The sequence below is a fragment of the Pseudopipra pipra genome, chromosome 2, assembly GCF_036250125.1.
Source record: "Pseudopipra pipra isolate bDixPip1 chromosome 2, bDixPip1.hap1, whole genome shotgun sequence".
Classification (NCBI taxonomy): Eukaryota; Metazoa; Chordata; class Aves; order Passeriformes; family Pipridae; genus Pseudopipra; species Pseudopipra pipra.
This window is the reverse complement of record NC_087550.1, coordinates 6,746,184-6,773,868: the sequence shown is the minus strand read 5'-3', so window position 1 is coordinate 6,773,868 and position 27,685 is coordinate 6,746,184. Positions and strand designations below refer to the sequence as shown.

The 27,685-nt window shown below is 39.1% G+C and overlaps 1 protein-coding gene across 2 annotated transcripts in view; it reads right to left on the bottom strand.

The window, feature by feature from the left end:
• Positions 1-13,826: 13,826 nt before the first annotated feature.
• The window catches only part of PROS1 (protein S), a 29,639-nt gene continuing 15,780 nt past the window's right edge, over positions 13,827-27,685 (bottom strand). For both annotated transcript variants that reach the window (XM_064643734.1, XM_064643736.1), the window contains exons 9-15: positions 25,232-25,350; positions 23,331-23,520; positions 22,690-22,857; positions 21,479-21,647; positions 20,154-20,302; positions 19,047-19,260; positions 13,827-16,215 (exon numbers count right to left, since the gene is read on the bottom strand). In XM_064643734.1, coding sequence (XP_064499804.1) covers positions 16,070-16,215; positions 19,047-19,260; positions 20,154-20,302; positions 21,479-21,647; positions 22,690-22,857; positions 23,331-23,520; positions 25,232-25,350 — 1,155 coding nt within the window. In that variant the 3' untranslated portion in view covers positions 13,827-16,069. The remainder of the gene's footprint in view (positions 16,216-19,046; positions 19,261-20,153; positions 20,303-21,478; positions 21,648-22,689; positions 22,858-23,330; positions 23,521-25,231; positions 25,351-27,685) is intronic.

Genomic DNA, 27,685 nt, shown 5'->3' with positions numbered 1-27,685 from the left:
TTTTGTGTCAAAAGAAGCCTGAAGGTAATGGTATATTAAATTGTTCCCCTGAAGCCCTTTTGGTCCATAAGAGTCATATGAAGCCACGATCCTTTACATGTGTCTGCATGCACAGAGCCTACAGAAACAGGAAGAAATCAAATACACAAAGCTGGGTTTTGGTTAACCTTAACTGGAAAAAAAAGTGGCTAAAACCAACAGCATTCTCAAACACAACACAACAGCTAGTCACAAAAATCTAGGGAATCAAAACCAAATCAGAATTTTTAAATCAAATAAATAGAGATGCTACCTCTTTGAATTCCAGCTGTTAAGCAGTACATTTCCAAGTTTATTCAACAGCCTTGAGGGTAATATAGCAAATATGTATTTTACTGTGTTTTGATAATTTCTGCAAAAGAGATTTCTTCTGGGTTATCTACTGAACTCTATCCAGCTCCTTGGTGGAAAACCTCTTGCAGGTTGTATACATTTCACTTCTACATCATCGACCAGCTTGCTTCTAAGTAAAAAAGATGATTGGAATTTGCAGGTACGTTAGTTATTGGTGATTTTACATTGCTGAGAAGCCAGACTTTGACAGTTATAAACAGATGCCACTCTAACACATTTGGTTGTACTCAAAAAGTGGAAATGTTGTTTTTTCTTGATTAAAATAGCAATAGTAAAACCATAGCTTTACTGTGAGTAGTAAAACTTATCCATTCACAGTCAGGAAAAAAATTAATGATCAAACTATTCATACGTTTGTTCAATAGCAATATTTTCTACTTAGATCAGTTAGTTAACAGCACTCGATGCACATGTTGAGCAGAAATGAAGTTGGACTGAGGATGTTAAACCTGTGATTATTCATCAAGCATAACCTTCACCTGGAATTTCAGGGCCAAATTCAGTGGGTCTGCAGACAAAGATTGTACTGTGTGAGAAATATTGTTTTTCCACCCTTTGGGTGTGAAAAAAGAGGTCAGATGTTCCATATAATAATCTCTGAATGCAAAATTTTAACTTCTGAAAATTTTTGTGCTGTAGTAATTTAAAAGATAGATACATATGAGCTTCCAAATTGAAAGTGACCCAGACATAAACTGTGGTGCCTCAGTTAACTACAGTCTTAATTAAAGCTTGACTGTGTGCAGAAAAACTAAACTATAAAATATTTTTAAAAATAAAATAACCACTACCATCTAATGTTTGAAGGTTGTTATAGTGATTGGTAATGCTTTGCAATAATGTGTGTGCCTCTCTGCCTTTTCAGTAATAAATGGATTGCATAAATGATAGAAGCTACCATAACCTGGTGAGTTCATTATGGAATTATGTCTTTAATTCACGTGCAAAACTAATCATAGGAAGAATGTTCATGCTGAAGCTGCTTGAAAAGAATGGTAATGTGAAAAGCTTTTTTTTTAAATCCATTGATACTTTATTCTATATGAACTCATCACTAGAAGACATAAAAAAATCTTTAAAAATCAAGTTACACAGGTAACAAGACCAGAATGTGCACAGAAATCTAAGTTTTGATTTATTTCTTTTTAATTAGTGAGTGCTGTGTGGCTTTGTTTAGTACAGTGAAACAAACCATGTTTGCCAGTGTTTCCCCACTTAATGTAGGAAATTCCATGTTCTGAAGCATTTAAATCAATCTAATTGCCTTTGACATGTCTACTGCTTTTCTTTTTTTTTTTTTCTTCAGGATCTATTTCTCCTTTTGGTACCCAATTCTTCCTATGTCTCTATTCTCTCTGGCCTTCATATGACCTTTCTTACTGTTTTCAACTTCCTTTTCTTTTCATCAATGAAATTTCAATGGAAAATGTTGTTTGAATCACAAATTTAACTCCAGTGCACAATGAAGGACCAGATACCACAAGGTTATGGACATGTCTACTTTACAGACATGGGACAATGATGATGTAGATGTCCACAGTAGCTGTGAGTTGCTTGGGCAACAACACAGGTTTTTGCACCACATGGGCCAGCATGAACTAATGCAACCAACTCCTGCTGCATTGGTGCACAATAAAACCTGCAAACCCTTCTTTTGTGAGATGTAATTTTGAGGATGCCTGTTTAGATCAGGATCCTGAGACTCGGAAGATCACTGCCAGAGAAAAAAACCAAAATCTTCTCTCTCTGGTGCACAGGTATTTGTCAGTCTTTAGGCATGAGTTGTCTTTCTATTCTGTCTAAATCCTGAAGCAGCTTTCCCTGTCCTCTATTCAGAGGAGGCCGCCTGTGCTGGAAGAGCTTTTGGTTATGATCTGGATTCACACTTTGTGGAGATTAATTAAGTGAGGAATGGATACCCAAGACATTTATAATTAAGGCCTTAAGTAAGTCATAAACCAGGGCTCCAAAGATGAAAGCTCACTGCTTGACTGATTCACTAAATCACACATTCCCTCTTGACCACTGTTTTAAGGGCATAGTCTTTGCCAGCTCCTTGCACATGCTCAGAGAATTATTCCCTCTTTTTTTATAGCCAATGGTATAAACAGGCTATACATAAATAATACTGTGAGCTCAATACAGGTAATACCTGTATTGGTGGGGCTGTGTTCAATAACAAGACAACCAAAGCTGCATGATAAAATTACTGTAAGATAAAATTCCTGCTGCCTGTGTGGTGCAGGCCTGTGACATTTTGCACGCAGAGATGCAAAATGCCTGTTGATATAAAGCAGATGTTCTCATTTCATCCCGGTGCATTTTGAATACAGAGAATGTGGTTGATGATGATAATATGTGGACTTGCTACTTTAATTTTACTTGTGAGCTTCAGGGAAGTTTTTCCTCGCTAGAAAGCCTTGCCAAACCTATCTGGACATATAAGTGACCTTTATTTATATTTCTAATGGGGAATGGATATTCAGCTGTACATAACCGAATCTTAAACATTGACTTCTGATCCCTTTTTTTGTTTGTTTGTTTGGGTTTTCTTTTTGTGTTTGCTTTTGTCATGAATTGTGTATGGAGATACTAGCTGTAAATGAGCATTTCCACGTGGTTGTTGCCTTTGTTATATCTTGAGCTGTTGGGTTTGGTCCTCTTTACTGTCATATACAAAACCTTATTTTGGGTGCTATGGAGCTGGAATTGCCTGAAAATCCTTCAGGAATAACCAGGCCACGTAGAGAAACTTGAAAATATAACTTGAAAGGATCCTCCGCTTATCTGAGATTACCATGAGTATATTTCTCATACTTTTTTTGTGAAATGTTTTGGGTTAGCTAAAAAAGAAAACTAAGTAGTTTCTGCTTAATATACTTAAAATATTTCTTTTTCATTTATAAAGTTCATAGCTATCTTCACTAATTAATTCTTTGCTTTCGTCTTCATTTGCAATTTATAGGGTGGGTTTTTTCCCAATTTTATGAAAGTTGCATAATTACAAATTATGTAATTGTTAAAGCTGAGACAGAACCAACTTAATTCCCTTCAATTCACAGACAATACAACTCTGGTGAATAAAGTGCCACAAGATTATCTGCCTGCAAACAGCAGTTAAGAGTTTGCTTTCATGTAGTTGCAGGGAGCTATGAGACATTTCTCTATTTCAACCTTAGCCTGAGATAGTTCCTCCAGATCACATTTAAATAAGAGAATAGTTAAGAATAAGATTCTAAACTCACTCTGTTTATAATATCTCTGGGCAACTTCTTTCTCATATTTACCCAGATCACTTCAGACATGCTGCAGTTATTTCATGGAAATTTCAAATGCCATTTTCAGATGTTCATCTAAACGAAACGTCAACCTTTTATTATGGTGGGGAAAAACCCTCTTTGACTATAAATTTATTTTAAAAAATTAATTAAATGTTATGTGTGTATTTACAGGACTTCACAACTCTGGAAGATGACTTGCGGTTGGTTTGTCCTGGCGGAGTTTGTGCCAAAAAAAGAGCAGAGATTATCATTTTACACCGGTCTTTTTCTTGCTTAAAATACCGCCGGGGTTGTAGCTGCTCTGGTAGCTGCGGGAGAGGACGAGGATGAGGATGAGGATGAGGATGAGGATGGAGGGAGGCGGTGGGGCTCTCCCGATGCCGCAGCTCCACCGCGCGGCCCATCCCGGTACCGCGGGTGCATTCCAGGGAGCATCCCCGGGTGCCTCCGTGTTCCCAAACTACGGGAAATGGGGACATAAACACCTGTAGAACACGTAATAACAAGTCTTTAAGGAGTGTTGAGTCTGGATTTGACCAGATCTCCCCTGTGATTCAGGAGTTGTGAACAGCTTTCTCTGTTCGTTCCGTTTCCCTCCTGGAGCTGGAGCTGCCCCGGGGTGCCCGAACTGAGGAACCAATGTGGTGTGTTGTGATTTAGTAGGATGATTATAAATTTATGATTTATACTGATGCTGCCGCCCCTGAGCTCCACAGCCAGGCAGGAGCCATCCCAGCTGGGGCGCCTGGGACATTCCTGGGGCATTTCTGCATTGCCTGCCCACGAAACCCAGTGCCTGGCTCAGCACCTGCCAGAATCATCCCTAAATGCAGTATAACATTTCTTCTGAAGCTAAACTCACATGAAATTTCCACTTCTCTGCAATTCCTTCACATTTCTGTAATTTTTTTTGGAAAACAAAAAAACTGAAAACAAACAAACAAAACACGAAAACAAAGCAAAACCAACCTATTGGAGGAAAATCAGAGAAGTTTTCCATAGATAGCAATGCAATGCACATGTATTTTTCTCCACAACCAGATCTTGCATAACCTTTAGAAGGTATTATTCCTGAAAACCTGATTTATGGAACAGCAAATGGCTGGATAGCTGATCCTCAGGGGAGAAAAATGTAACTCCTCACTAACAAGGATGTGGACAGACCACCAGATTCCTAGTTGATGTTGCTGGGCTGATGACTTTATTAGCAAATATTTTATATAAGCCTGGTTTGTGTGTTCCCAGGTAACTATGTTGGGTTTAACAGCTTACATAAACATAACAAGATCTGTTGCATCCCATTGTGTCAAAGCATTGAATGAGAAACTGGCAGTAGATCATCCAAAATAATGCAGTTTGACATGTAAGGATTTTTTTCAGCTAACCTAGAAATTCTCTGGTAGGGGGGAGATATGTTTTGTCCCTTAAAATATGTGATTCTCCACAAATACAGGCTCCGGTGATAGCACATCAGTAGTTAGCCACGTGAGAAATATCCCTTTCTCACTGGTTTTAGTATCTTAATTAAATATATTTGACCAGTGAGGCAAAGGCAGAGCGGCTGAGTGGGCAGAAAAAAGTGCTACATGGCAGATTCTTCTTAATGTGGGCCATCACCTTTTGTCATGTGAGCAGGAGCTCTCCTGCCCCACAATCCAGAGTGCTTTGTATGGGATTTCTTATTTGTGCTGTCTCAAACATCCTGTGTTTGTGTTCCTCTTCAGATGAACTTTGATTCTGACCCTGCTGAGGGTGCACTGCTTGTTTTGGAAATACTTGCAATACCCTCAGAGTGTTTATTTTCCACCCCAATACATTTCTACATTCTTGCAAGCTTTCCCTGGTTGTAATGCGATGTTTGACTGGGAAACAGAGAATACAAAAGAAAACCAGTGCCCCAGTCTCAGGGAAATGTAGTGAAACTATGACAGAAAGTGTTTTATTGGAAACAAGACAAAGATTTCCAGAGAAATAATAAACAGCTGGTCAGCATCTCTGCAAGACCATCAACTTCAGATGTGTATTTCCTGGAAGGATCAGACTATTTTGTTTAACTCTCTTCCTCTGCCGTCAGCAGGTAGAAGCAGCAGAGGGCAGGTTTAGTGCTAATGTTCCAGGGCAGATAATTAGATATTTAATAAGTGTAGCAGCAATTCAATTTGCATGACCAGATAACCGTGTACAGATTGTTCCCAGCAATGGATCTGAAGTGCTGACTTTCTCCAGGTATTTGTTGAAGACCAGCACTTAGACCACACAGTACATAAAGAGTAAACTCCAAAGGGGCAGTAGCAGGAAAACACTTCTCCTCTGCAGAGCTGTGCGGAATCTGTCTAATGTCAATGTTGACATTTGGGTCTCTTTTGCCAGGGTAGTGTAGAGTATTAAGAAGGGTCAAGACAAGACGTGTGTTTTCTGAAGCAAGGCCTCCACTCCTCCACCAAGAAATAGAAGTTTCAATAACAGTGACAGAGAACCTGAGAGCAGATCCTTTTGGTATGCATGAAGCCATAGCACCATCAACTTCATGCACATGAGGTAGATGGAAGTACAGCTATTGAGTTGAGTCTAGGTCCAGGGTCAGACCTGAATCCAACAATAACTGGTTGTGTCACCTCAGAGGGCTGGATAGGAGCCTTGCTGCACTGTCACTCCACTGATAGTGCTCAAAATTCAGCTTCTCCACGACAGCTAATGCCTTTTCCTTTAAAACTACATCTCAGCAGGATACAAGATCTCAGTGCAACCCTAGAAGTAGGACATCCCCTTTGGATAGCTCACAGACTGGTCCAGGGGGACAGCAGAAGACTATGTCCTCCCAGAAGTGCAAGTACAGCTTGCAAAGCTACATAATCTAAGTATTAGATAGTACAGCTTGCAGAGCTGTATAAGACTAAAATGTTGTTGGATAGCACCAGATGCTTTAAATTCTACTTTGTGACCAACAGCAGAAGCAGAAAAATAAGTGTGATGCGAATCAGAGAAGGAGGCTTAGGTAGGAACTTCCTCATCCAAAAGCATGAGGAGACTTTAAGAGCTTGGAGTTGAGAAAAACTGAATGACAGGGCTAGAAATGAGGAGGTTTTACAAAATATTAGAGAGATATAGAATCTTATATGACCAACCTAGTCATAGTAAAGCAAGCCATATTCTTTTCAGGTTTATGAAACAGCAAGGGTTTATAACTAAATACCAGTGATGGGCTCTGCAGTGCAGGTGGTGCCTGAGCCTGGAAGAACACAGTGTGCCCAATTTACACTTCAGATGAAGCTGCTGCACTGGCAGCTACCACAGCCATTATTTTCTTGCTAAGCTAAACAGGTCAGACATGGACATTCACTGGAATCTCAAAATGCTTCGTTAACGGATCTGTGTGCAAGCTCTCTGCTGGTTTTCCCAGGGCGGAGCTTGGTTGTGCTGTCCCCTTGCGCAGGAGAGAGAAAGACCAAGCTTCCCGGTGTGTCCCGTGGCAGAAAGAGCATTTATTCTTAGAACCGCGCGGTTTATATGGGTTCGGGGGGAGGGCAGGAAGGAGAGCTGTGATTGGGTGGAGGTACGGGGGGAGGGGAGTGGCTTGAGAGCCCACTGACCAGTGGGAGATACGGGATGATTGTGTCCAATAGCCGACGAGGATTTGGGGAGAGGCGGGCACAGCAAAATCCATGATCGGGGGAGGGGGAGACCGCATGGTTGCGAGTAGGGGGGCCGCATGGACCGGGGAAAGTACATAACTCAGGGAGAAACCGTTTCAATAAAAATGGAAGGAGTTGTTTTTTCTGCTTTGATCGATCCCGGGAAGCTTCCACTGTGGTGAGTCTGTTTCTAAAGGTGTTCCTTCCAGCTTTCATAATCCTGTTGTTTACCCACACTTCGTTTGTATTCAGGTGAATTTCTGCGTGAGCATTCAGTGAGCAGCAGCACATCCATGTACATTCACCGATGTGGGTGATGGATAGGACACCTAATACATGGAAAGGGGGGGCTAACACAGAGAATTTGCCTCAGGACAGAATTTGGACAAACTTTTTCTTGCTATAAAGGCAGAGGGCTGAGAGGAAGGATTGGCTTTTGCCCTACAAGGTAAGATAACAAAATTGGCACTGCACTCTAGTGAAAAAGTGAGCCTTGTGACCAGCAGCAAAAAGCCAAAGTCTTTGAGCAGACAAATCCACCTGCCTGATCTGAAGGTGCAGAATTGATGTAAGTATATTTGCAAATCAACACTTGAACAGTGCAGTGTCTGTGCAGACAAAGGACTGGCAGCCCGAACAGCTGCAGAGTTACCTGAACCTTTATGAAGCAGCACAAACAGGCTTGCACCAGCTTCCTGCCTGTGTCAAATGCAGCTTGTTTAAAGCCAGACAGATGACTGTGACTTGCAACTGCTTCCTGGAGGGGAGATGTATTATTTGCAGGCTACACTCCTGCAGTGCTCCAGTCCACACGGTGGTTGAGCATCCAGTGGTACCTCAGGACTGCAGGCCTTCATAACATCGGTTGAACACAAGCCCCAACCAACCAGACATGAACCGTCTGTTCTCTCTGCTGTGCTTGCCTGGCACAGTCAGCCATTTCTCCTCTCTACTGGGAGGGCTGAGTGACCTGAGAGCCAACCAGCTCTTCCCCAGGGCTCAGACACGCTGACTGGCCTTTCAGACTCTGGTGGAACAGACACGGAGATGAATTTTGCACACTGGAGTTCCCAACACTCTCACTGGGTCAGTGGCAAACAAAACCAGCTGCAGTTTGCAAAAGGCAGTAGTGTCATTGCAACTTGCTTCATCACTGGGAACCGAAAGCCTGGAATAGGAAGTTCCTGGCAGGAGTTTAAACTTGGTATTGCTGCATAAAGCCAACGTGGCTTATGCTCAACAGTTTAAAAGGTATTACACTATGTGTTTATGTATAGTAAAGTGTACAACAGACATGGGAAGTCATCAGATCTCTGGATTGTCTGAAAAGTTGCTTTCTTACTCTCTGTCTGCCTCATGCAGCAGGGACAGGTTAAAAATGGTCTCCCAGTGTAGTACTGTCACAAGCATGTTTTGTTTGAGGTCAGAGATCTTTGGACCTATTGCATTTCTCCTCTGACTGCAAACATTAACCTCTGTAATTGTATCCAGGCAGGTCTTTGTCCTGGTAAAGAATAGAGTATAACTTAAATTTTGGCTTTGAGATACTCTGTGTGGATCCTCTGTGTAACAAGACAGTTTTTCAGTGGCATGAAGGATAGTGGGGTGGTTGATTTTCAACAGTAGGTGGATACCTAATGTTCCTCTGTGCCCTTGGAGATCATTCCTTCCTTGTTTTGCCACCTGCCTACACAAAGTTTCTGCAATTTAGGGGTTAAACCCAACATTCGCAACAAAAATCAGTGCACATAATGAAGAAAAACAATTTGGTTCTGGGCAAAGGCACAAAATGTTTTGGGGGTCTGTTTAATATTCATTGTGCATATTCCTGAGGAATTAATGTCTACTTTTTAAGATTCACTGGTTATTTCGTTGTTGGTTCTTTTTTGGTTTGGGCTTTTAGGGGGTGGAGGGGATGAAGGATTCTTTTTATATCAAGAGGTACAAGGGTGTAAGGTGAGACTGACTAGATCAGTCTCATCCTATGTTAGCAATGATTTCTCCAGGTTTCTGGTAGTAGCTGGACATTTCAAGTTTTGGTAAAGTTTGTTCTTACTTCTTGTAGATGAGCTAATCTACATTTTCAGCCCTTGAGATCACAGGTCATAGCTGTGCTTCACCAGCTTCAGCTGATGACGTTACTGACACCCAAAACAGAGAGAGGAACCACTAAATGCATCAACTCCTAATACTGTTAATGGTGGGGAACCTGGGACTCCTGGTATCTTTACCCAATTCAGAAGAAAGGTTGCTACAGAGTGCAAACAGGTGAGAGAGTAACCACTGAAGTTACCTGCTTTTCAATAGCTCTAAAAAACATTATCTGTAGGAACAAAATATGGAAAGATGACTCACATCATTCAAACTAATGGTTGGGCTTTTCAGTGACATGTGAAGAATTTACCAATCCATTTTACCACAAATTATTGTGATTACATTCTGTCCACTTGCTTGAAAAAAAATAAATCAGACTGTATTTCTAATTCTTGTTGGGCTATTTGCTTGAAGTCTTCCTTGTATAAATAAAGTTCAGAAAATAGTAATGCAAGGCTCATCTTGCTTTAAAAAGACTGACAGTAACTGTGCTCATCTTGTGTGAAATGGTTGTTCTCATATGTTGTATTTTTTTAAGAGACAGTCTGTGTTTTATATGGAAATACATTTCATTCATCTTTGTCTCAAATGCTAAGTGCCTGTGTGATAAACAAAGTCTCGAGTTTCTATAAGTTTTTGAATAAGAGTTTATTATATGGTAAAAGCAAGCAGCCGGCTGGGTGACAGAAATGGGGACCAGTTTCCCAAATCTGCACTCCTACTACAGGGTACATTTAGTATTTATTTTAGCTACTTCATGCATATTAATTATATCATATACATATACATTCTACAAGTTTTTGCTAAATATTTAATATATGGGTTCTCTTATAGCTAAAGCTAAATTGTTATCTCTACAACCAGTCATAATTCATGCATTCTTGGACGAACAGGTGCCTAAAAGACAATATTTTATTCTTAGGATAGTAGGGAGGTTTAGGGCCCCTTGACCTTGCAACGGTCTGTTTTATTTCTTTATGGCGGTGTAATTAAGTTTTACAATCCGTTTATGTTGATGTAATCACCCATTTGTTTCACGAATCCCAATTATTTATTTCTCACAGCCTGCGAGAGCAGCCTCTTCTTGTGGACACAGGACACCAGTCCCTCTCTTGACTCTTTGACCCAGACTAATTTCATTTCCCTCACAGAGTGGAGCACCCCAAGGACTAGGGGTTTTGGAAGGACAGTTTAGGGCAGATCCTGATGTCATCTTGGTTCACATCTGTGGAAAACAGTGAATGCAGAATAATGACTTCACTACGAAGATTTTGTGAAGCTGCCAATGAACTACTTATGAAACCTCTGAAAGATTGTGAGAGTGTGGGTAAACCTTCAGTGAGACACAAACTCCAGCTCTGTGCAGCTTAATCAATGCCTCCATTGCCCAGGGTGGTAGTATAAAGTTGTGAATTACAAGGTGATGGGGTTTGCCTGTTTCCAGAAGAAACCCTTAAAGCAAAAGGCTGGCTCCCACCCAGATTTAAAAGAGCAGATTGCTTTTCCATGGGCTGAGTTAGGAGTCTGTGACCAGCTGCTGGGAATGATCAAGGGAATAATCAAGCACTCTGTGATAGAGTAGAAAACAGTAAGGCTTGCTTTAATGACAGCTTTGTTTTGGTGGGTTTTATTTTTATAAACCGAGTTCTGGTTGATGGGAATCATACCAGAATCTGAAGAAGGGAAAAACCATTCCTGGAAAGGTAAGATATTGATGAGTGGTAGTTGTTTTATACACGGACCACTTTTTTGGGGGGTATGTTTCAAGCAAAGCCATTTTTACTTGGTTTCTTCTGTGCCACCCAAAACTTGCAACAATTCACATGCAACTTAGCATGTGCCTTACAGTAGTCTTCTTATGTCCTGCTAATTAAGTCCTTAAATTTAATTAATATTTTAGTTATGATATAATAAAGAAAACCACTAGTAAGTTCTAGAAATATTGCTCTCCATTTCTGTAGCCCTCAGGCCTTCAGCAGAGGATGATCAGAGAAGAATGATTCTGGCTCCATTTTTAGAAAAGCTAATTTTCTAGAAAAGCTTTTTATAACTGTGGAGCAGTGTATTGCTGTGTTGTGTTTTATTTACCCTTTAACTGTGGGATGAGAAACAGCTTCTTAATGAGAACTAAGAAACAAAACGCTACTTTGGAACTGCTTGCAAAAGTCAAGCAAGGCTCTCAGTAGTTTCAAGGGTTCATATTTCTTATCAGGAAAGGTGACCAAGAGATTGGATCTATAGCAGGTCTGGCATCACAAACCAGAGTCTTGTACTTTTGGTGTCTTTGGTTACTCTGCTAATGACTCAGAGATTAAAGATACTCAGGGGCAACAAGTCCTTGTTTAAGCTCCAGTTGATGTGCAAATGTGCCTGTTCAAATATAGGTGTTTGTAAAGCTGCAGGGGGACAGGACATGACACAGCCCTGACTTTTGAGCACACTCTTGCAACCTGGGTTGATGTAAATATGTCAAATGAGGATAAAAAAGTGAGCTGTGGTTTTAATTTTTTCATTTGAAAGAGGTGTTTATGTGCTTGGAGGGGCATAGAGTGGAAGAGAGAGGAAAGGAAGTGAAAATATCTATTGCATCAAATCGTTTTCTTTTTTTCTTTTTGTGTCTGTTGATTTTGGGGAGGAACGTTGTTTCAAGATAGTGTTGTTTCTAATGGGTGATTTTGGTTCCGTGTTCGTGTCCCTATCTAGCCAGGATAGAAAGCCAGTACACCCAGGTGGATTGGTTTTCTGACTTTTTGGTGCTTCCCAACTCAAGAGACAGAAACAAAGCACCATCCTACTTCGAAATGTTTTATGCTTTGTATGTTGCTGCATTTCCCATGGTCCTCATACTGAATGATGTGGCAGGGAGACATCTTTGGCTCAACAAACCTATCTTATGTGATACTAATTTCTTAGAGAATCACAGAATATTCTCTGTTGGAAGGGGCCCACAAGGATCATTGAGTCCAGCTCCTCAGTGAATGGCCCATATAGGGAATTGAATCCATGACCTTGGCATTATTAGCACCAATTTTTAACCAGCTGGGCTAAACTCAGGTCTTGTTGCTTGTGGTTTTTTTCCACATTCTTAATTTGCTGATATGCTACAAATTCCTTAAAAAAAAAAAAAAAAAAAAAAAAAAAAACCACAAAAAAACAGGCCTTTGACTTTATTTTTTTAAAACCACATAATTAAGTCCTGAATGACATAAAAGCTACATGAATTTGCACCCGCTCCATTGATTCAAGTGCCTGTAAGCAACACAGTCCCTACTCAAAACTAGAATAACTTAGCTGCTTATTCACATATTATCAAAATGTAGCTACCCCCAGAGCAAAAGGACGTGCCCAGTGTAACAATAAGGGGTACAGCTATTTTGTGGCTATAAAGTGTTTCAAAAACATGAAGGATACACCCTGTGAAGATTTCATAGGTAGTTTGGGTAGAATTTTTTGTAGATGCTGCTCTTAGCACACTATTTCTGTCTTGTTGGCACTTTTGCACCAGTATATTGGGTAATAATCTAAAATGACAGGAATGAAGGTCACTTGGCTCTGAGCTGCTGTTGCAGGACTTTAGTCAGGAAAAGATGGGACAAAACCAGTATCTCAGTTATTTTAATCACAAAGTGATGCCTCACTTTCCTCCTGGGTGTTGGCTGTTATGGCTTTCCTCATATCTAATTTTTTTGGTACGCAACTGTTATTTTTTGGCAGATGAAACATGCAATTGCATCCAAATCAGGGCAGTTATTTTGATATAACAAGGTTGCTGACATAAAGTGTGTACCTGTGATCAATGACACTGAAAGGCTAACATCAATAACAAGCAGGATGAGAATGGCAGAGAATTAGTTTGGTCACTCATTCTTTGAAGATGACAGCTCTAGAGCTAATCTTGAGCAACAACAGCAAAGGTATTCACACTTAATCTACCAGAAAACATACAGGCATTAGAGCATGTAAACTGAACTTAGGCATGTAAGCAGGAAGCTTATAAACGGGAACCAATTTCATGACTAAATTTCATTTTCAAGGAAATCAGGATATACTGATTTGTAACACACGTGCACAGGAGCTTGAAAATGCAGAGCAGGTCCAGCTGTTCTTTATAAACACAGAGTGGCCCTTGCTGAAATGATTATGCCTAAAAATACAATTAAATACATCTGATGAAGGAGAAAATACAGGAATTTGGTTACTTTCCCTCATCTTTTTCTCCATATGTAGTTTTAAGGAAAGCTTAATTTCCTCAGGCAATATTAAAGCTTAAAAATTTATCTAGAGAGCATGGATGTCTATTTGGAGAGCATATTAATTTGAGCCACCTCTTTTGATGCTGAAGATGATCACAATCTCCTGACTGAGCCACTTGACCACCAGAACAAGTTTTGCACAGTGAAAATGAACAAAGATATGCAAATACAACTTAAAATGAATAGAAACTTGCAAATGCTGCTTTATTTAATTCTTACAATAGGGAGGCACTTTTACATTTAAAAAAAGAAGTGCATTGTAACTACAAAACCCTAAGATATTATTCCATGAAAACAAAGAGAAACAGTCTGTGTGAGAAAGTGATTTTTTTCTTTCATTTCTATACAATTTATTACTTTTAAACAAACAAAACCTAAAAAACCAACCAAACAACAGCAAAAAAAACCCCAAAACCCCCAACCTTTTCTTCTGTTCCCACGCCAGCATAAGCATTTAGAACATTGCTGACACTTTGCGTCCCTCATCTCATACTTCCTGTGTTTGTTGTGCAAGGCAGAGCCTGACCGAAGAGCCTCCCAGAATTAATGGGTGCTGCTGAGATACCATAAACGAAGTGGCCACATTTGATGTCAAAAGTTCCAATTCAGCTCTGCCTTGCTTGCAAAACCTGCTTACTTCAGCCAAGTTATTTTTCGGCTTGGGCCCACGTGAAGAAAGTGTGTGCTGGGATGGTGAGAGAGCAGGGAAGGATATTCTCCTGAAGTTATCTCCCCTCCACGGAGTCAGGAGAAATCAAAGCTTGTTTTACCATCCTAGAAAGTGAAAAAAACTAGTAGTTTAGTGGCAAGTAGCCCTGGGGTGTCAGCAGCTACATATGAACCAGTGCTTGGACAGATTCAGAGGCTGTACTGGTGTGAAAGCTGGAGCAAATCCTGTCTTACATGTCACAAGTGGGAAGTGAAGTTTAACAATAACTTCAGACAGAGCAATAATGTTGAAAGATGGGCACAGATTCTGCAATACTGATGTATTAAGGTTAGCATTCCACAATGGAAGAAACCTCACTAATGTCACTCAGAATATCTCTGGAGAAAGGCAACCCTCACAATGAATATTGTCACAATCCATCCTTCTGTACATGTATTTCCACTTCAGTGTCTCAAGTGTCGAAAGCAAACCTCAGGTCAAGCATACTGGCAGATAAATGTCTCTGGTTGATGGATGAGAGTGCACATCCATAGCTCACAGCAATTCTCTTGCTATTTATTTGGTTTGGGGTTAACAAAACCACTAGGTGAGCTGCATAGGGAGGCTTGTGGTTGTGTGAAAATGAGGTTGGAAGTGGAAAGAACACTCAAAGGATGTTAAAAAATTATTAGGAGTGTCTGAAGTTGGCACACCTGAGGAAAGCAATACTTTTCTAATTACCTGCTGGTATATTAAAGTTGGCTGAGCAGAATATGACTTTACTTTCTGATGTTACCAGCAAAACTTGGGCTTTTAAGGATGTCAGAAACACAGCTCACAAATAAATCTATGCTGGAGCTCCGTGAATGCAAGGTTCACCTAAATGAAGAGAATATGATGGACCATCAGACTATGCTTATGTTGAGAAGTGCTGGATCTGTCCTGAATAGAAGAAATATTTGCCACAATTTCTCAGTTTCACTTGGCAAATTTCAGTTTGATGTCCTGTGATGAAGACTAGAGCTCCTTCCTTCAAGCCACTTCCTCTACTTTCCAAAACTGCCTAGGTGTATTTTAACCCACTTTAAATTAAATTACCTAAGCTGATCCAAAACTCTTTAAAAAAAAATCTAAAGCTGGGTTCTAAAGACAGAAGAATTAAAGCTGGCACAGTATAACAAAAGATATTTTCAAAAATTGAGCTACTTAAAGATTTCCATTTTGAAGTTGCTTTACCAGTATAAATACAACTTGTAAACATATTCACGGAGAGCTTGGGCTATGGATTCCAGGATATTTTTTTCCTTTACCAAAAGCTCATATTACAAAACCTGAAGAGATCTTTCTTTGCACATTATGCTCGGAAAAGTTTTGTTTAGATTCTAATACATTGAAATGATTTTCAACTTGTAACTTTGTGATGATACATGAAAAATGAAAAGTAAAATTGTTTCTAAACGGAAATTCCTAAGCTTTCTCTCCAAGCTAAATATGCCAAGGACATAGTATGAACATGGAAGATAAATCCAGCTTTAAGATTTACCACTGATATGAATAAAGGAACATTTTACAGAATTTTCATCTTCATTGTCTCTTTACCTCTGAACAGAGAGGGGATTTTTCTTCCATTCTATATAAAAAGGAGGAAAAACACACTATTTCCCTGGCACATCTTGCATAAAACAATGCAGGCTTTATTATGGCATGAGACTAATTACATGAATTATATCTGAAAGGAAAAAAAAAGTTAAATTAAGATCTGAATGGTTACTGCATAATCAGTGGGCACGAGTGAGATCTGATGTCGTTGTGTTTGGAAATGGCTTCATCCAGATCCAGCTGCCTGTTGTTGACCTTCACCTCCATGCAGCCATTATAAAAAGCAGTCACTGGTGTAGCACCCAGAGGAACATCTGCACAAAAGCACATTCAGTTTATTAGGCCAAGGCATGCAAATTCATATGTATTTTTCAGATTACGAAAAACATGGGGAATACTCCACTCTCCATTCATTATTTAGACATGGGACTAAATTTAGTCATTGGACAAGAGCAATTTGTCAGGAAACACTTTAGTTCTTTCCCGTTTTCTTTAAGATCAAGATAAAGTTAGTAAAGCTGAGAAAGGTCAGTAAAATTTGAAATATCCACTAGAATTCTCATCCAGAAACCGAACTACAGGAATATTTTTCATAGTAGCTTTTCCTGTATTAACAACAGTGAACCAGTGGTTTGTTTCCTGGAGTCTGCTGTTCTTGTCCTGCTGCACAAACAGATGTTTATGGGCTTAGAGGTCACAGAAAGAACTGTCTTGCTCTTGCCAGAAAGCTACTCTAGATTCAAAACTGCCAGTTCTCAACTGGGGACCCCTGGGAACCTCACATTTTACTGCTTCCTTACTGCAAATTCAAATTCTCTGTAAAAGACTCACTTTGTCTGCTACTCATTTAGGTGTTGTTTGGCAGCATCAGATTATGGATATGCTTCCAGGAAACAGCATGTTAAGCACAAAATCAAGCAGGCATTACTGTGAGGTCTTAGGGTACAACTGGATTCTTACAAGGTTACAAAGCTTACAAAACACCTTCATCAATTAGAATGAGGATGACCAGAAGCTGATCTCAAAAGCATCATCTCTTTTTTCTCAGATGTTAATCACCCTGTTCCTCCTTAGGAGACAGACTTGATCATCTGAGGAACAAATGTTGCTTCCTTGTGATTTTATTTTGCTGTAAGCTGAGGTACTGAACAAATAGTCCTAGGGTTTTTTTTTTACACCAGTGATGATAACATGTCTGCTGACATAGAACCGTGTAAATCTCATTTAGCCTGCACTGGTTCCACTGAATTAATTAACAGGGGCATATTCCCAACACTTACTAGTTTGAAGAAAGTTGTATCAAAGTGAGGGACTTATGGTCTTCATGAAATGCACAATTTAACCACACAGTTCTGTGCACTGTAGCTCAGTGTGGGGACCCCTACCTACCTTTTTTATACTGCTCAGTAATCCCAGAGGCTTTTCAGAGGTGAACCGGAATGAATAAATGCCAGAATGGCTGTACAGAGGGACCTGAACTAGTTTTTCTATACTACTTTTTCCCTCTTTGGTAACAGAGGTTGTTGTGGAAGAGCCTCCTTCACATAACATGTGGGGTTTTGTTGGGGTTTTTTGACACCTTTAAGTAGAAACTTTTTATTGGTACAGAGGGTGGGGGTTTTTTGTTTGTTTTGTTAATTTGCATGTTGAAGATACCTTTTAAAACTGATTACTTTTAAGGAGCAGTAAGTAACTAATACTTGCTTCTTATCTATTTGGGACAGCCCAAACCAAAGATCTTAACTCTTAAGAAGCCAATTGCTTTGTGGCTGGCAATGTACTAGAAAGAATAATATACATATCCCAAAAATGAAGAGGTCTAAGAAATTACTGGAATCTTAGTTGCTATGGCTCAGTTAACCTCCTGACTCACCTCTACTAAGTGAATACTGACTTCATCTCTCCTTTAAAAGCAGGCAGGTATTACAAAAACACTCCTGTGGTATGTGACAGCACTGCACCATTAGTGCATTCTTCTCATTCTACACATTACATTTGAATTGAACTCACCTGGTTATCTGGTTTCCAAGATATTGCGTATTCACTCAACAAAATTCAAGGCGAAATTGGTGCCTTGTTACATTCTTGATTACTAGTGTGTGAAGACTTGTAGAGAACAATTAAATTACAACACATGGGCCTGGATTTTGAGGGGACCACCATCTCAGACAGGCTGTGGTACCTGCAGTGCTGCCCTGAACACATTCCTTCTATTTTGACATGCAAGTCTGAGGGTGGAACTACAAAAAATACACTACCTTGGAAGAAATGCCTAAAGAGATCATATCTAATGGATAACTCCCTTCCCTCTTCTTACTCCTGTACATCCTTGTCTTCTGCAGAAAAACATGGTGAAAATAAAGATGCTGAGTATCTGGGGCAGTGCTGTAACACTGCAGCCTACATGTAAAATGGATGTCAATTCCAAACATGTTGGTCAAACCCTTGGAATTTTCTTAGGAATTGTGACTCATTCTCCATAAAATAATAGAAGACATGGAAAGGCTCTAACAGTAGTAACATTGTAACCATGGCATCTTTCCTCTGGCAATTTTCAAGTTTCAGTATCTTAGGCTTTGAAAATTCCTCCCCTGAGGCAATGCTATTTTACTTCTCGATTCACCCCGAAGTCAAACTACTTTATAGATAAGCATGTGTACAATTCCTGTACCAAATAATCCTTGTACATGTCTTAAGACTGGCACTACACTTGTAGCTTCCTTTAAACAAAATATTTTTTGTTTCAACACAAAGATTTCCAGTTATCTATTGCCAGAGTTTAATTGTTGAAACTGTATTTCTGACTTCTGCACTTCTGACAGTTAAATTACTTATGAATGCCTGGTTTTCCCACATGCGTGATGCAGTCTCTAAATTGTGCCAGCTGGTGGCAGAAGTATGCAATGCCCATTTCTTCCCAACTCGAAAATGAAGACATTTTCCAAACTAAAAACATCTAAAGAGAAACCCAGGTTTTAAGGGGCCATAAAATGGTACTGCTGAAAAGCAGGTTCCCTTAAAAGCTGGATGAAACAAGAAGCACATCTTTTTTTTTTACAATTGTAGGCTTTTCCTAGCTTGAGTAAGGCTGAATATAAACAGGCTTGTACAAATAAACAAATTAATGAAAACAAACAGAATTTACCTGGCAGCCCACCCAAGTAAGTGACAACATTTGCCATCATGGCTTGATTCAGGACAGACAGGTGCTCTGAATTGCTTCTGTCTGTGTGTGAATCCACAGACAGTTCAAGTTCCTGTTTGGTTACTAGAAGTCCAACCTGCACCTTTCTGGGGGTACACAACTTCTTTGATTCCAGGTGTGCAACAGTGATGTTTCCAACGGTCACAGTGATTTTCTAAAGAGAATAAGGGTAGATCACAAAAGATGTCACGTATAACTTTAACACATACTTATACTTTGTTCTGGTGCACTTTATATTTGACAGTAGAAGAACAGGAAATATTAGACTCACCTATTAAAAACTGGTACCCTCACCTGGAAAAGTTACCAAAGTTGATGTGTTTGATCACTTTTGGTGATAAATGCCATTCTTAAATTTGTAAGTGAGAATGTTCACTGTAAAACATCTTTGGCCATGGTTCTGAGGTGAAATCCCGTTTCACTTACAGGCAAAAGTAGTACCGCTACAGTTTTAAAGGTAACCAAGTGTTCACTATAGGGTCTTATTTAGGGCAGAAGCATGGATTAGCCATGGAATATAATCGTGATCTAGCTTGGGATGTTCAAGGTACAGCTCTAGATGATGTAAATGGATGTCAATGGAAACTTAAGGACAACAAAATCTGTTTATGAATTCAAACTAACACGATGCCATTACTATATCATCATCATTCCGCTACTGTTATATTCCCCTTTCTGCTTCGTGCATTTGGAAGGAAAGGCTAAAGAAGGAAAGATTAAAGAAATCATGATATAAGGGATCTTACATAAGATTACATAATGTAATGTAGCGGACATAATTAATACAATTATATTTTCATTAACAGAAATATATTAATACACATTAATCAGTCATTAATAGAAATATATTTTCTGATAGAAATATATTTTCTGCACATCGTTATATGATATAAATCCTTTTCAAAATATTAAGTAAGGCTACCATGCAAGTATATGTGAGTGGCTTTTGTAGCTTGATTTTTCACAAATGGGGCAGTAATTTCAGTGAGACAAAACCGAGATGTGAGACTTATATGCAGTTAATTGCTATGATAATTGTAAGATCACCTGTGAGTCAGAGGAGTTAGAGTCCACTATGGACAATGCAAGAGGCACTGTTTCATTAGAAACCAAGGCAAACATAACACCAGTGTCTGTGGATGAGCGAATACTCAGAGTCACATTTATTAGCCAATCTTCAGCACTGTCAAGGTTATCTGTTTTAAAAAGAATAACAGAAATTAATAAATCCATCTGGTAATGAAAAATGAATACAGTGTTAAAAATTAGTATTTAATCTCCTGCCCACTATGGAAAAATTAGTATTAATCTCGAGAAAAAAAAACAGTGAACTCTGGAACTTATAAAAAGAACTGTAAGTCTAAAGAAACCCAAGCAAAAAAAAAACCAAAACAAAACCTACCTAACTTTTAATCCTGGATCTTCTGTGCTTATGAAATTTTGGAGTGTTTGTTTTGGTTTTTTTGGGGTGGTTTTGGTTTGGTTTGGTTTGGTTTTGGGTTTTTTGGTGGGTTTTTTTTGCTACCTTCTCCATTCTAACACGGAACGGAATAGGTGCCACATTCATTAGAGGTCAGTTCAAAATTAAATCCAAAAAAAGAATTTACCCATAAACTACAGCCAAGAAAAACTGGCAGTTCTCACACCCTTTTACATTTACAACTTGGGTGGCATAGGAAACTGACATAAGTTGGTTGGAAGCACAGAATATAAAATGCTGGAGAAATCTTTTTAAGTGTGCTAGGGAATTTAAAACTGTGAGAGAACAGCAAGTTCTGGGATGAAAACTATTGGGGCTGAAGGGTAGCACACCATTTGGGATGGGAAAGAGTATAATGACAACAGGATTTGGGACAATGCCCAAGAGATTTGGGCTTTCAAGTGTGCACAAGGAGATTCTGGATTGCAAATTTTAAAGTTAAGGCAGGAGGTCAGGTAAGGAAGTTCTGGGTTCAGGAAGCAGCAAGAGATGCACTTACAGTCTCAAGACAGGATGTTTGTTGAGGAGCAAAACTGCATATACAAATCTGTCAGTGATCCTTTTCTAGATCTCCAACTTTTTGTTTTCCCCACTGATGAAGAGGGGACAGAATTAAATCTTTGTAAAGTGAATGTGCTGTTCAACAGTGTCCATCCTTTGCAAATAAAGAATATGCTCCTGAATGTAAAGCACTCCAGAAATTGAATAAATGACACTACTGGGATCAGAATGCTCATTCAAGCAAATTTCTAACAGAAGCTAAGGGAATCATTGGTGGATGCAGTGGTGTTTAGCTTAGTTTGTGTGTCCTTTCTTATTTTCTTTCTTTTAACAATTCATCAGTTCCATTACTAGCCCAGCAAAACAAATATAAGGATAGAAACATACTCACTATAGTTTATCTGAAATGCTGCCATTCCAGTGCCAGGGTAGAAGGATCCTCTCCCCACTGATACTAAACAGTGTTTGCTTTGTTTTTCTTGAATAACTTCTTTTACACCTGAATGTCCCTGATTCATCAGGTTCCAGGCACGAATACAACCATCTAACCGAGGGTTAATCTGTAGAAGAATTGCAGCATTAGGTGTTGGCCTTCCAAGTTGTTTTAAAAATGTTAAAAATAAGGCATTATTTTACATATCAACTTACTTCTGTGTAGTTAGTAATAGTCTTATCAATGCCATAGGCTATAGCACTGATGCTGGGAGAAAACAAAAGGCATGCTTTTAGTATCTGAGCCTTCCAAAGGTATTTTTGATTTACCATTTCCCACTTTGATGCCAGTGATCTGTACAAAAATAGACTCCTTCAACTTTTAAAGCTCATGTTGTGACCTGAACAAAAGGCTGGAAGCTTTTCTGTAGCTGAAAGACAATGATCACTAGCACTGTTACTTGTTTGAAGTTTCATCTTTTTCTTATACCAAAACACAAAGAAATTTCTGGAATTGCTCTCTATTGGATAAGGGGATGTCATTGTATTGTTTCATACTTTTTCTTTCTGCCTCACTTTTGAGCAAAAATAGGTTTTTTTTAAATAAATAAAAAGGTGTACAGTTCCCTTTTGCCTCTGTTTAGATTGCCAACTAGTTTGAGGGCTCCTGGACTGCAAGGCAGACAGTTGCAACTTGATTGAACCCATCCCCAGCATGAGCTGTTGAGGTTAGAAGACTGAAAGAATCATAGGGCTTCACCAGCCTGGGCTATTATAAAACCCAGTAGAAATGAAAGCTCGTTGTGCTGCCTGCACAGTAAATTCTGCACCCACTCAGAGCCTACCAAAAGCCAGCACCATAAACATGAATCACTCCAAAATGCCCTCTCAGCAGAAGTGGTGGTGATTTAGGAAATCTTAAAGCTTTATTAGGAAACAGGTTACAGAATCCTGAAAGATTAGACCAAAAGCTCTGTGTTTTTACAACTGAAACTTACTGAAGACAGAACACAAAGCTCTTATTTTCAAAACAGTGGTTTAATAACCAGATTTTCATTTCCTAAATGGGTTCCATGCCAAACTTGCTTCCTCTGTGACTCTTAAGTAAACAATACAAAACTGAACAAACAGAACAGTATCAATCAACATTAGTCTTGTTATTTTAGTTACCTGCTTAACAAGAGCATTGCCCACTTTGCGAGGTAATCCTGCAATGTACACCTTAGTTTCCAGGAAACCCTGGGACTGTTTAAAAAGAGTTCCTGGGCTGTTAATACTCATCACAGCTTCTTTAGCTATTTTTACACTGATGCTGTGCTCCAGTTCTTCAACTGATATCTAGAATAAGATACAAATAATTAGACATATACACACAAAAAAATGTAGCTATTTATAGATAGAGTAAGTGAGCCACGCCTTTCATCTCAAGAGAGGAAGGCTTGAAGAACAAAATGGATTTTGGTCTAGCAAATGTAAAACTTGCTCTATACACAAAGTATCTAATAACTATGAACTTGACCATCCAATCACACTTTTCAATATTCTGCCACTTCCTTTTTCATATTCAAAAAGAATAATTGCTATGTTGACAGCTTGTGGTGATTGTGCCTTTCTTGATTGTAAATAGGCAACACAATTTCCTGATGTAAGGCATTCTTGTGCATTTCTTGGTTGATTTTTAAATCTAGGGTGTGAGTGCATGTTTTTTAGTCTTTTATTGATTGCTTAGTTTCTCCCTACTTTACTTATAAACACAGAATATTTCCATAGTAGGTTAAAGGAAGGAAAGGGGAGAAGAAAACCCAACTTACTATATGCCACAGTCCATCATTAATGGCTTTGCCTCCACTGGTGACTTTTGTTCCAAATTCATTCTTGAACTGAACTTCAATCTTCCCATCACGAAGAGCCAGCAATATCCATGCTGAATTGTCAAGGGATTCGGCATACAGGATAACTCCCTCTGCATCATATGTCCGAAAATCAAACTCTGCTGTAAATCTGAGTTGTGAAGAAGGAATCTTAATAAGAAGACAGGAAACATGAAATACTGTACAGCCTACAATAACCCATTACCAGGGTTAAAAAAAGTTCACAGATATTAACCTTTTGGTATCTCTGCAGCTGAGGAGTTGTGATATTTGCATAGAATTAGTCAAAAGCAGAATGTAATGTGAGCCTTGTTTACCCAAATCCAGTGAAAAGTTTCCAGATTAACAGGCTGAGCTGGGATTTGAAAGAACCTTGATTCAGTTCCCAAATCCACTATGAGCTTTACATGTGAAGGATATCCCACTCTCTTGAATAAGATGGATGTAATATTCCCATTGTGTTTTGTGGAGATGTGATGCAGACAAAATATATGAGCAATGATGTGCTTCAGTACAACAAGGGTTGCCAAGTGTTGTCCTACAACGATTGTAAACTGGCAATTTGCTTTGGTTATGCTGCCTTTTATATGCTTTTCTCTAATTTTTGAGGGTTTGTTATCTGGATCTTGGCAGAACGTGTATATGTAGCAAAATGAGAGTTTGCATTATAGAACCTGTACAGTGCAAGAGAAGAGAGCAGAAGTATAGTAAAAAACTGTATCTCCTGAAGCTTTGGGAATGGATAAAATAGATTAAAGATGAAAGGGGAAAGCAAAGCATTTGGAAATCAGGACTTGCTGAAAGCATCTGTAATTAATTTGGGTGGCTTTCACTCGCAGTGCTGTTCCTTGTCCACCAGATGGAGCTGCCCCACCAGACCCGCACCGAGAACCGTCGTGTATTTACACAGGCATTAGTAGGACACCTTCAAACATTTATCACCTCAGAAAGGTCTTCCAGGACAGCATTAATGCCTGGCCAACCTGGAACAGCGGCACAGGAAGAAGTTCTCAGTATTTATGTCCTTCTGTAAGGCTCTGGGGATCACCAGCTCAAGAGCTGCTGCTGCTGTTACCTTCAAATTGTTCTGTCAGGAAGTCAAGCTGCAATTTCAGCTGCTGCAGCAGAGAAGTCCACAAGTAATAAAGGGGTCACCCGCACTAACAATTGCTCTGACAGCTGTAAAGAAAATCTCTAGACAAGGTGCTGTCCTTGGAACACACTGCAAAAGGAAGCACTGGCTTGCTTTTGTTTCTCAGCAGTATATGCAGAGCGTGTCACAGCTTCTACCCAGAGCAATGTGAAGTAGCAGCAACATCCAAACTGAAGGCATTCCCATATACAACTAGGAGCTGTACAGTATTTATTTTCCTATAATCTCTGAATTTTCTGTTGATAATTTTAAATGCCTTCCTGTATCTGTATCACCACCTCCCTCCTTCCCCAGCCCCTGCTGTTTCTTCCAGAGGAAGCTTCTGTCATGAGAAAGCCACAATCTTTTTGCTCTCTTCTCCACAAACCAAGAGGACCCACTGCCTATTAAACTTACGGCCCTCAATCCTCTTCCCTTTTCACCATTCAGTTCTGGATCTCTGTGAACTCCTTCTCCCAGCCCATACCCCTCTCCCTTACAGCAGCACTGGTAATTGCCTGAAGACTTCAACTTTGTTATTCACAGACGTACGTAGAAACCCGAGTTAATTCATTCTTTATACAAAGGTATCTTAACCACTGTGGAGGTGGCGATATAATTTATGCATGCAATGCACTCTTTCTAAACCCTTAATGAACACAGATGTCCATAATTTCAATGCACACTTTTATAAACAATAAATGCTTACCTTGTGACATTTGGCAATTTAAACTTTAAGTAGAGGACGGGAATTCCTATGAATTGCTCTGCCAGATAAAGCAGTTCATAATTCTTTTCGAGGTTCAGTGGGATACACTCAGTAATAGACTGAAAATGGCAGAGAAAAAAAACTGTTAATGCATTGTGATAGCTTATGAAGCAACTCCTGTTGGCTGTTGGCCTGTACTTTTTTAAAGAATGGCTTACCTCTGTTTTTTTGGGCTTTTTAAAACTTGAATACCTATGTACAAATGAAGTGGTGTGGTTTTGCTTTTGCTTGAAATGTCCATTATTTAAACTGCTGGAGGATAACACAGGTTGGAACACAGTTCTGGTGGATCAAAACTACTATTTAAATATTTAGTATTTTAATTAAGAATTCAAATCTTCCATAAGGTGCTTTCCTTTCATCAGGGATGTTTGACACCCACATACTGGGGGTCCTGCCAAGCTCCATTATTGAAGTTCTGTAGAATCTAAACCTGATCAGGTGTTAGAAGGGAATGGGTCAGAGCAGTGTCTTGAGAAGACTGCATTAAAAAATTAAAAGGTGATTTTATTTTCTTTATCAATACTGATTTACAGTTACTCATAGCTGAATGATCTCTAGTACTACTAGAATCATTTACCTGGAATAAAAAGTAACAATTTACAAGTGGATTAAGTAACAGATTAAAAGAAAATGTTTCTGTCTTGGCTGTTCCTTAAACGTACTTGTCCTATTTGAGCTCTGGAAAGGAATGTTGACAAAAGCAACACCACAATTCCTACTGAATAGCACTGAATTAATATTTCTGAGGATTGATAGTGGGACTATGAACCTCTTAAGACTACATTATCAGGGAAAGTGTAAAAAATTCTAAGTATTTGTGGCAACTACAAACAGTATGTAAAACTGGGATTAACCCTAATGCTCTTGCCAAAGTCAATGTGAGTAATCATAGTTGCAATGGCAGGGGGGAAATTGTGCTTATTCCTTCAGGTATTCATCCACTTGATGTTTTAAATGAAGATGTTTCTATTCAGGAATAATATCTATTTTGTGTGGTGCAAGTTTAAACTAGGAAAATATTCAGTAAAGAAATGTCAGGTATCCATTCTAAGGCACTATTGACTTATCTTCTGAAAGTGTAATTTTGTACTTAAGTAATATGTACGATTTCATTTAAAAGTAAAACACTGATTCCTTCAGGTTCAGGAAATCAGGCTCTGTGTGTGGAGAGAGGTGGGAAGACTGTCCCAGAATGGGGTTTAAAGTACCTGCCTCACTGAGGAGTCTAAAAAAGTCTCATAGTAGGAGTCTAAAAGTCATCTGGATCTAACCTTATCCCTCAAAACGCCCCATGACTCTCTTCTATATGATGGCAGAATAGTAGTACTACAGAACAGAATGATCAAGAATAGGTGTGAGAACTTTTCTGTTCTCAAGAAATGCTGTACTCCTGTAAAAGTTATCGATGCAGTTCCCAAACTTTGACTTCTGTATTTCCAATGCAGCAGTTCCATTAAATGTAGAGGTGCTCATCTTGAATTTTATGGCTACTTCATTTTAAGCCTGCCGGTATCACTAGTCTTTAGACTATATTTATTTTCAGCTGATTAAACTTTCTTTTTCCCCAATTAAAAGGCATGAAATTAACTTCCAGATAGAGAATTAATCTCTATCAAATTAAACATTTGAACTACAGTATTAAAAATAAGAGCATCTTCCAGCCTCATTACATGTTACCATTTCAAGGAGGAGCAAAATGAAATATAATTACTGCCAAGTGTTGTTCAGATACTAAACTTCAGAAAGTACAAACAAGATCTAACACACAGATGTCAGAACTCGTGTCAGATCTTTTTCCTGAAGTTTAATCCAAATTTTGTTAGACTCTGTTAGAGGTGGTTTTTTTGTTGGCACTTGTCATGTGATTTCCCTTCACATAACAAGTCTCAGCTTGCCTGCACCTTTCAAAGTATACAGAGAACACAAAAAAATCCTTGGACTTGAATCCTTGAATTCTGATCCTCTGGAGTTTCAAAGTTTCTGCTACTAAGAAGTGTAAATTTTCAAACTGAGCAAGAACAGCCAATTTTGGCTGCAGGATGTTCTTCGATTGGCAAGTATTACTGAGTGCTTTTTCTTAAGCTATGGCAGATGAGAACTGTGGAAAACAACCCAGTGCGGTTTTTTTTTTTTTCAATCCAAACAGGCAAAGCATAGAGTAATTCTGAAACAGTGAATGAAAACTTCTGTGAAGTCTAAGGAAAACTTGGGAACATATGGACAAATTGAACATTCTGTCTCGGAGCAGGCTGAACAGAAATTACTTGTTTGAGAGGAGAAAGCTGAGGCTTATTTTGGAAGCAGCAGAGAATAAAGATGACTGGCTAAGGCAAGTTTATTTTGACAGGACTCCTGTAAATGAGCACTTATGAACTGAATGGCATCCAAATC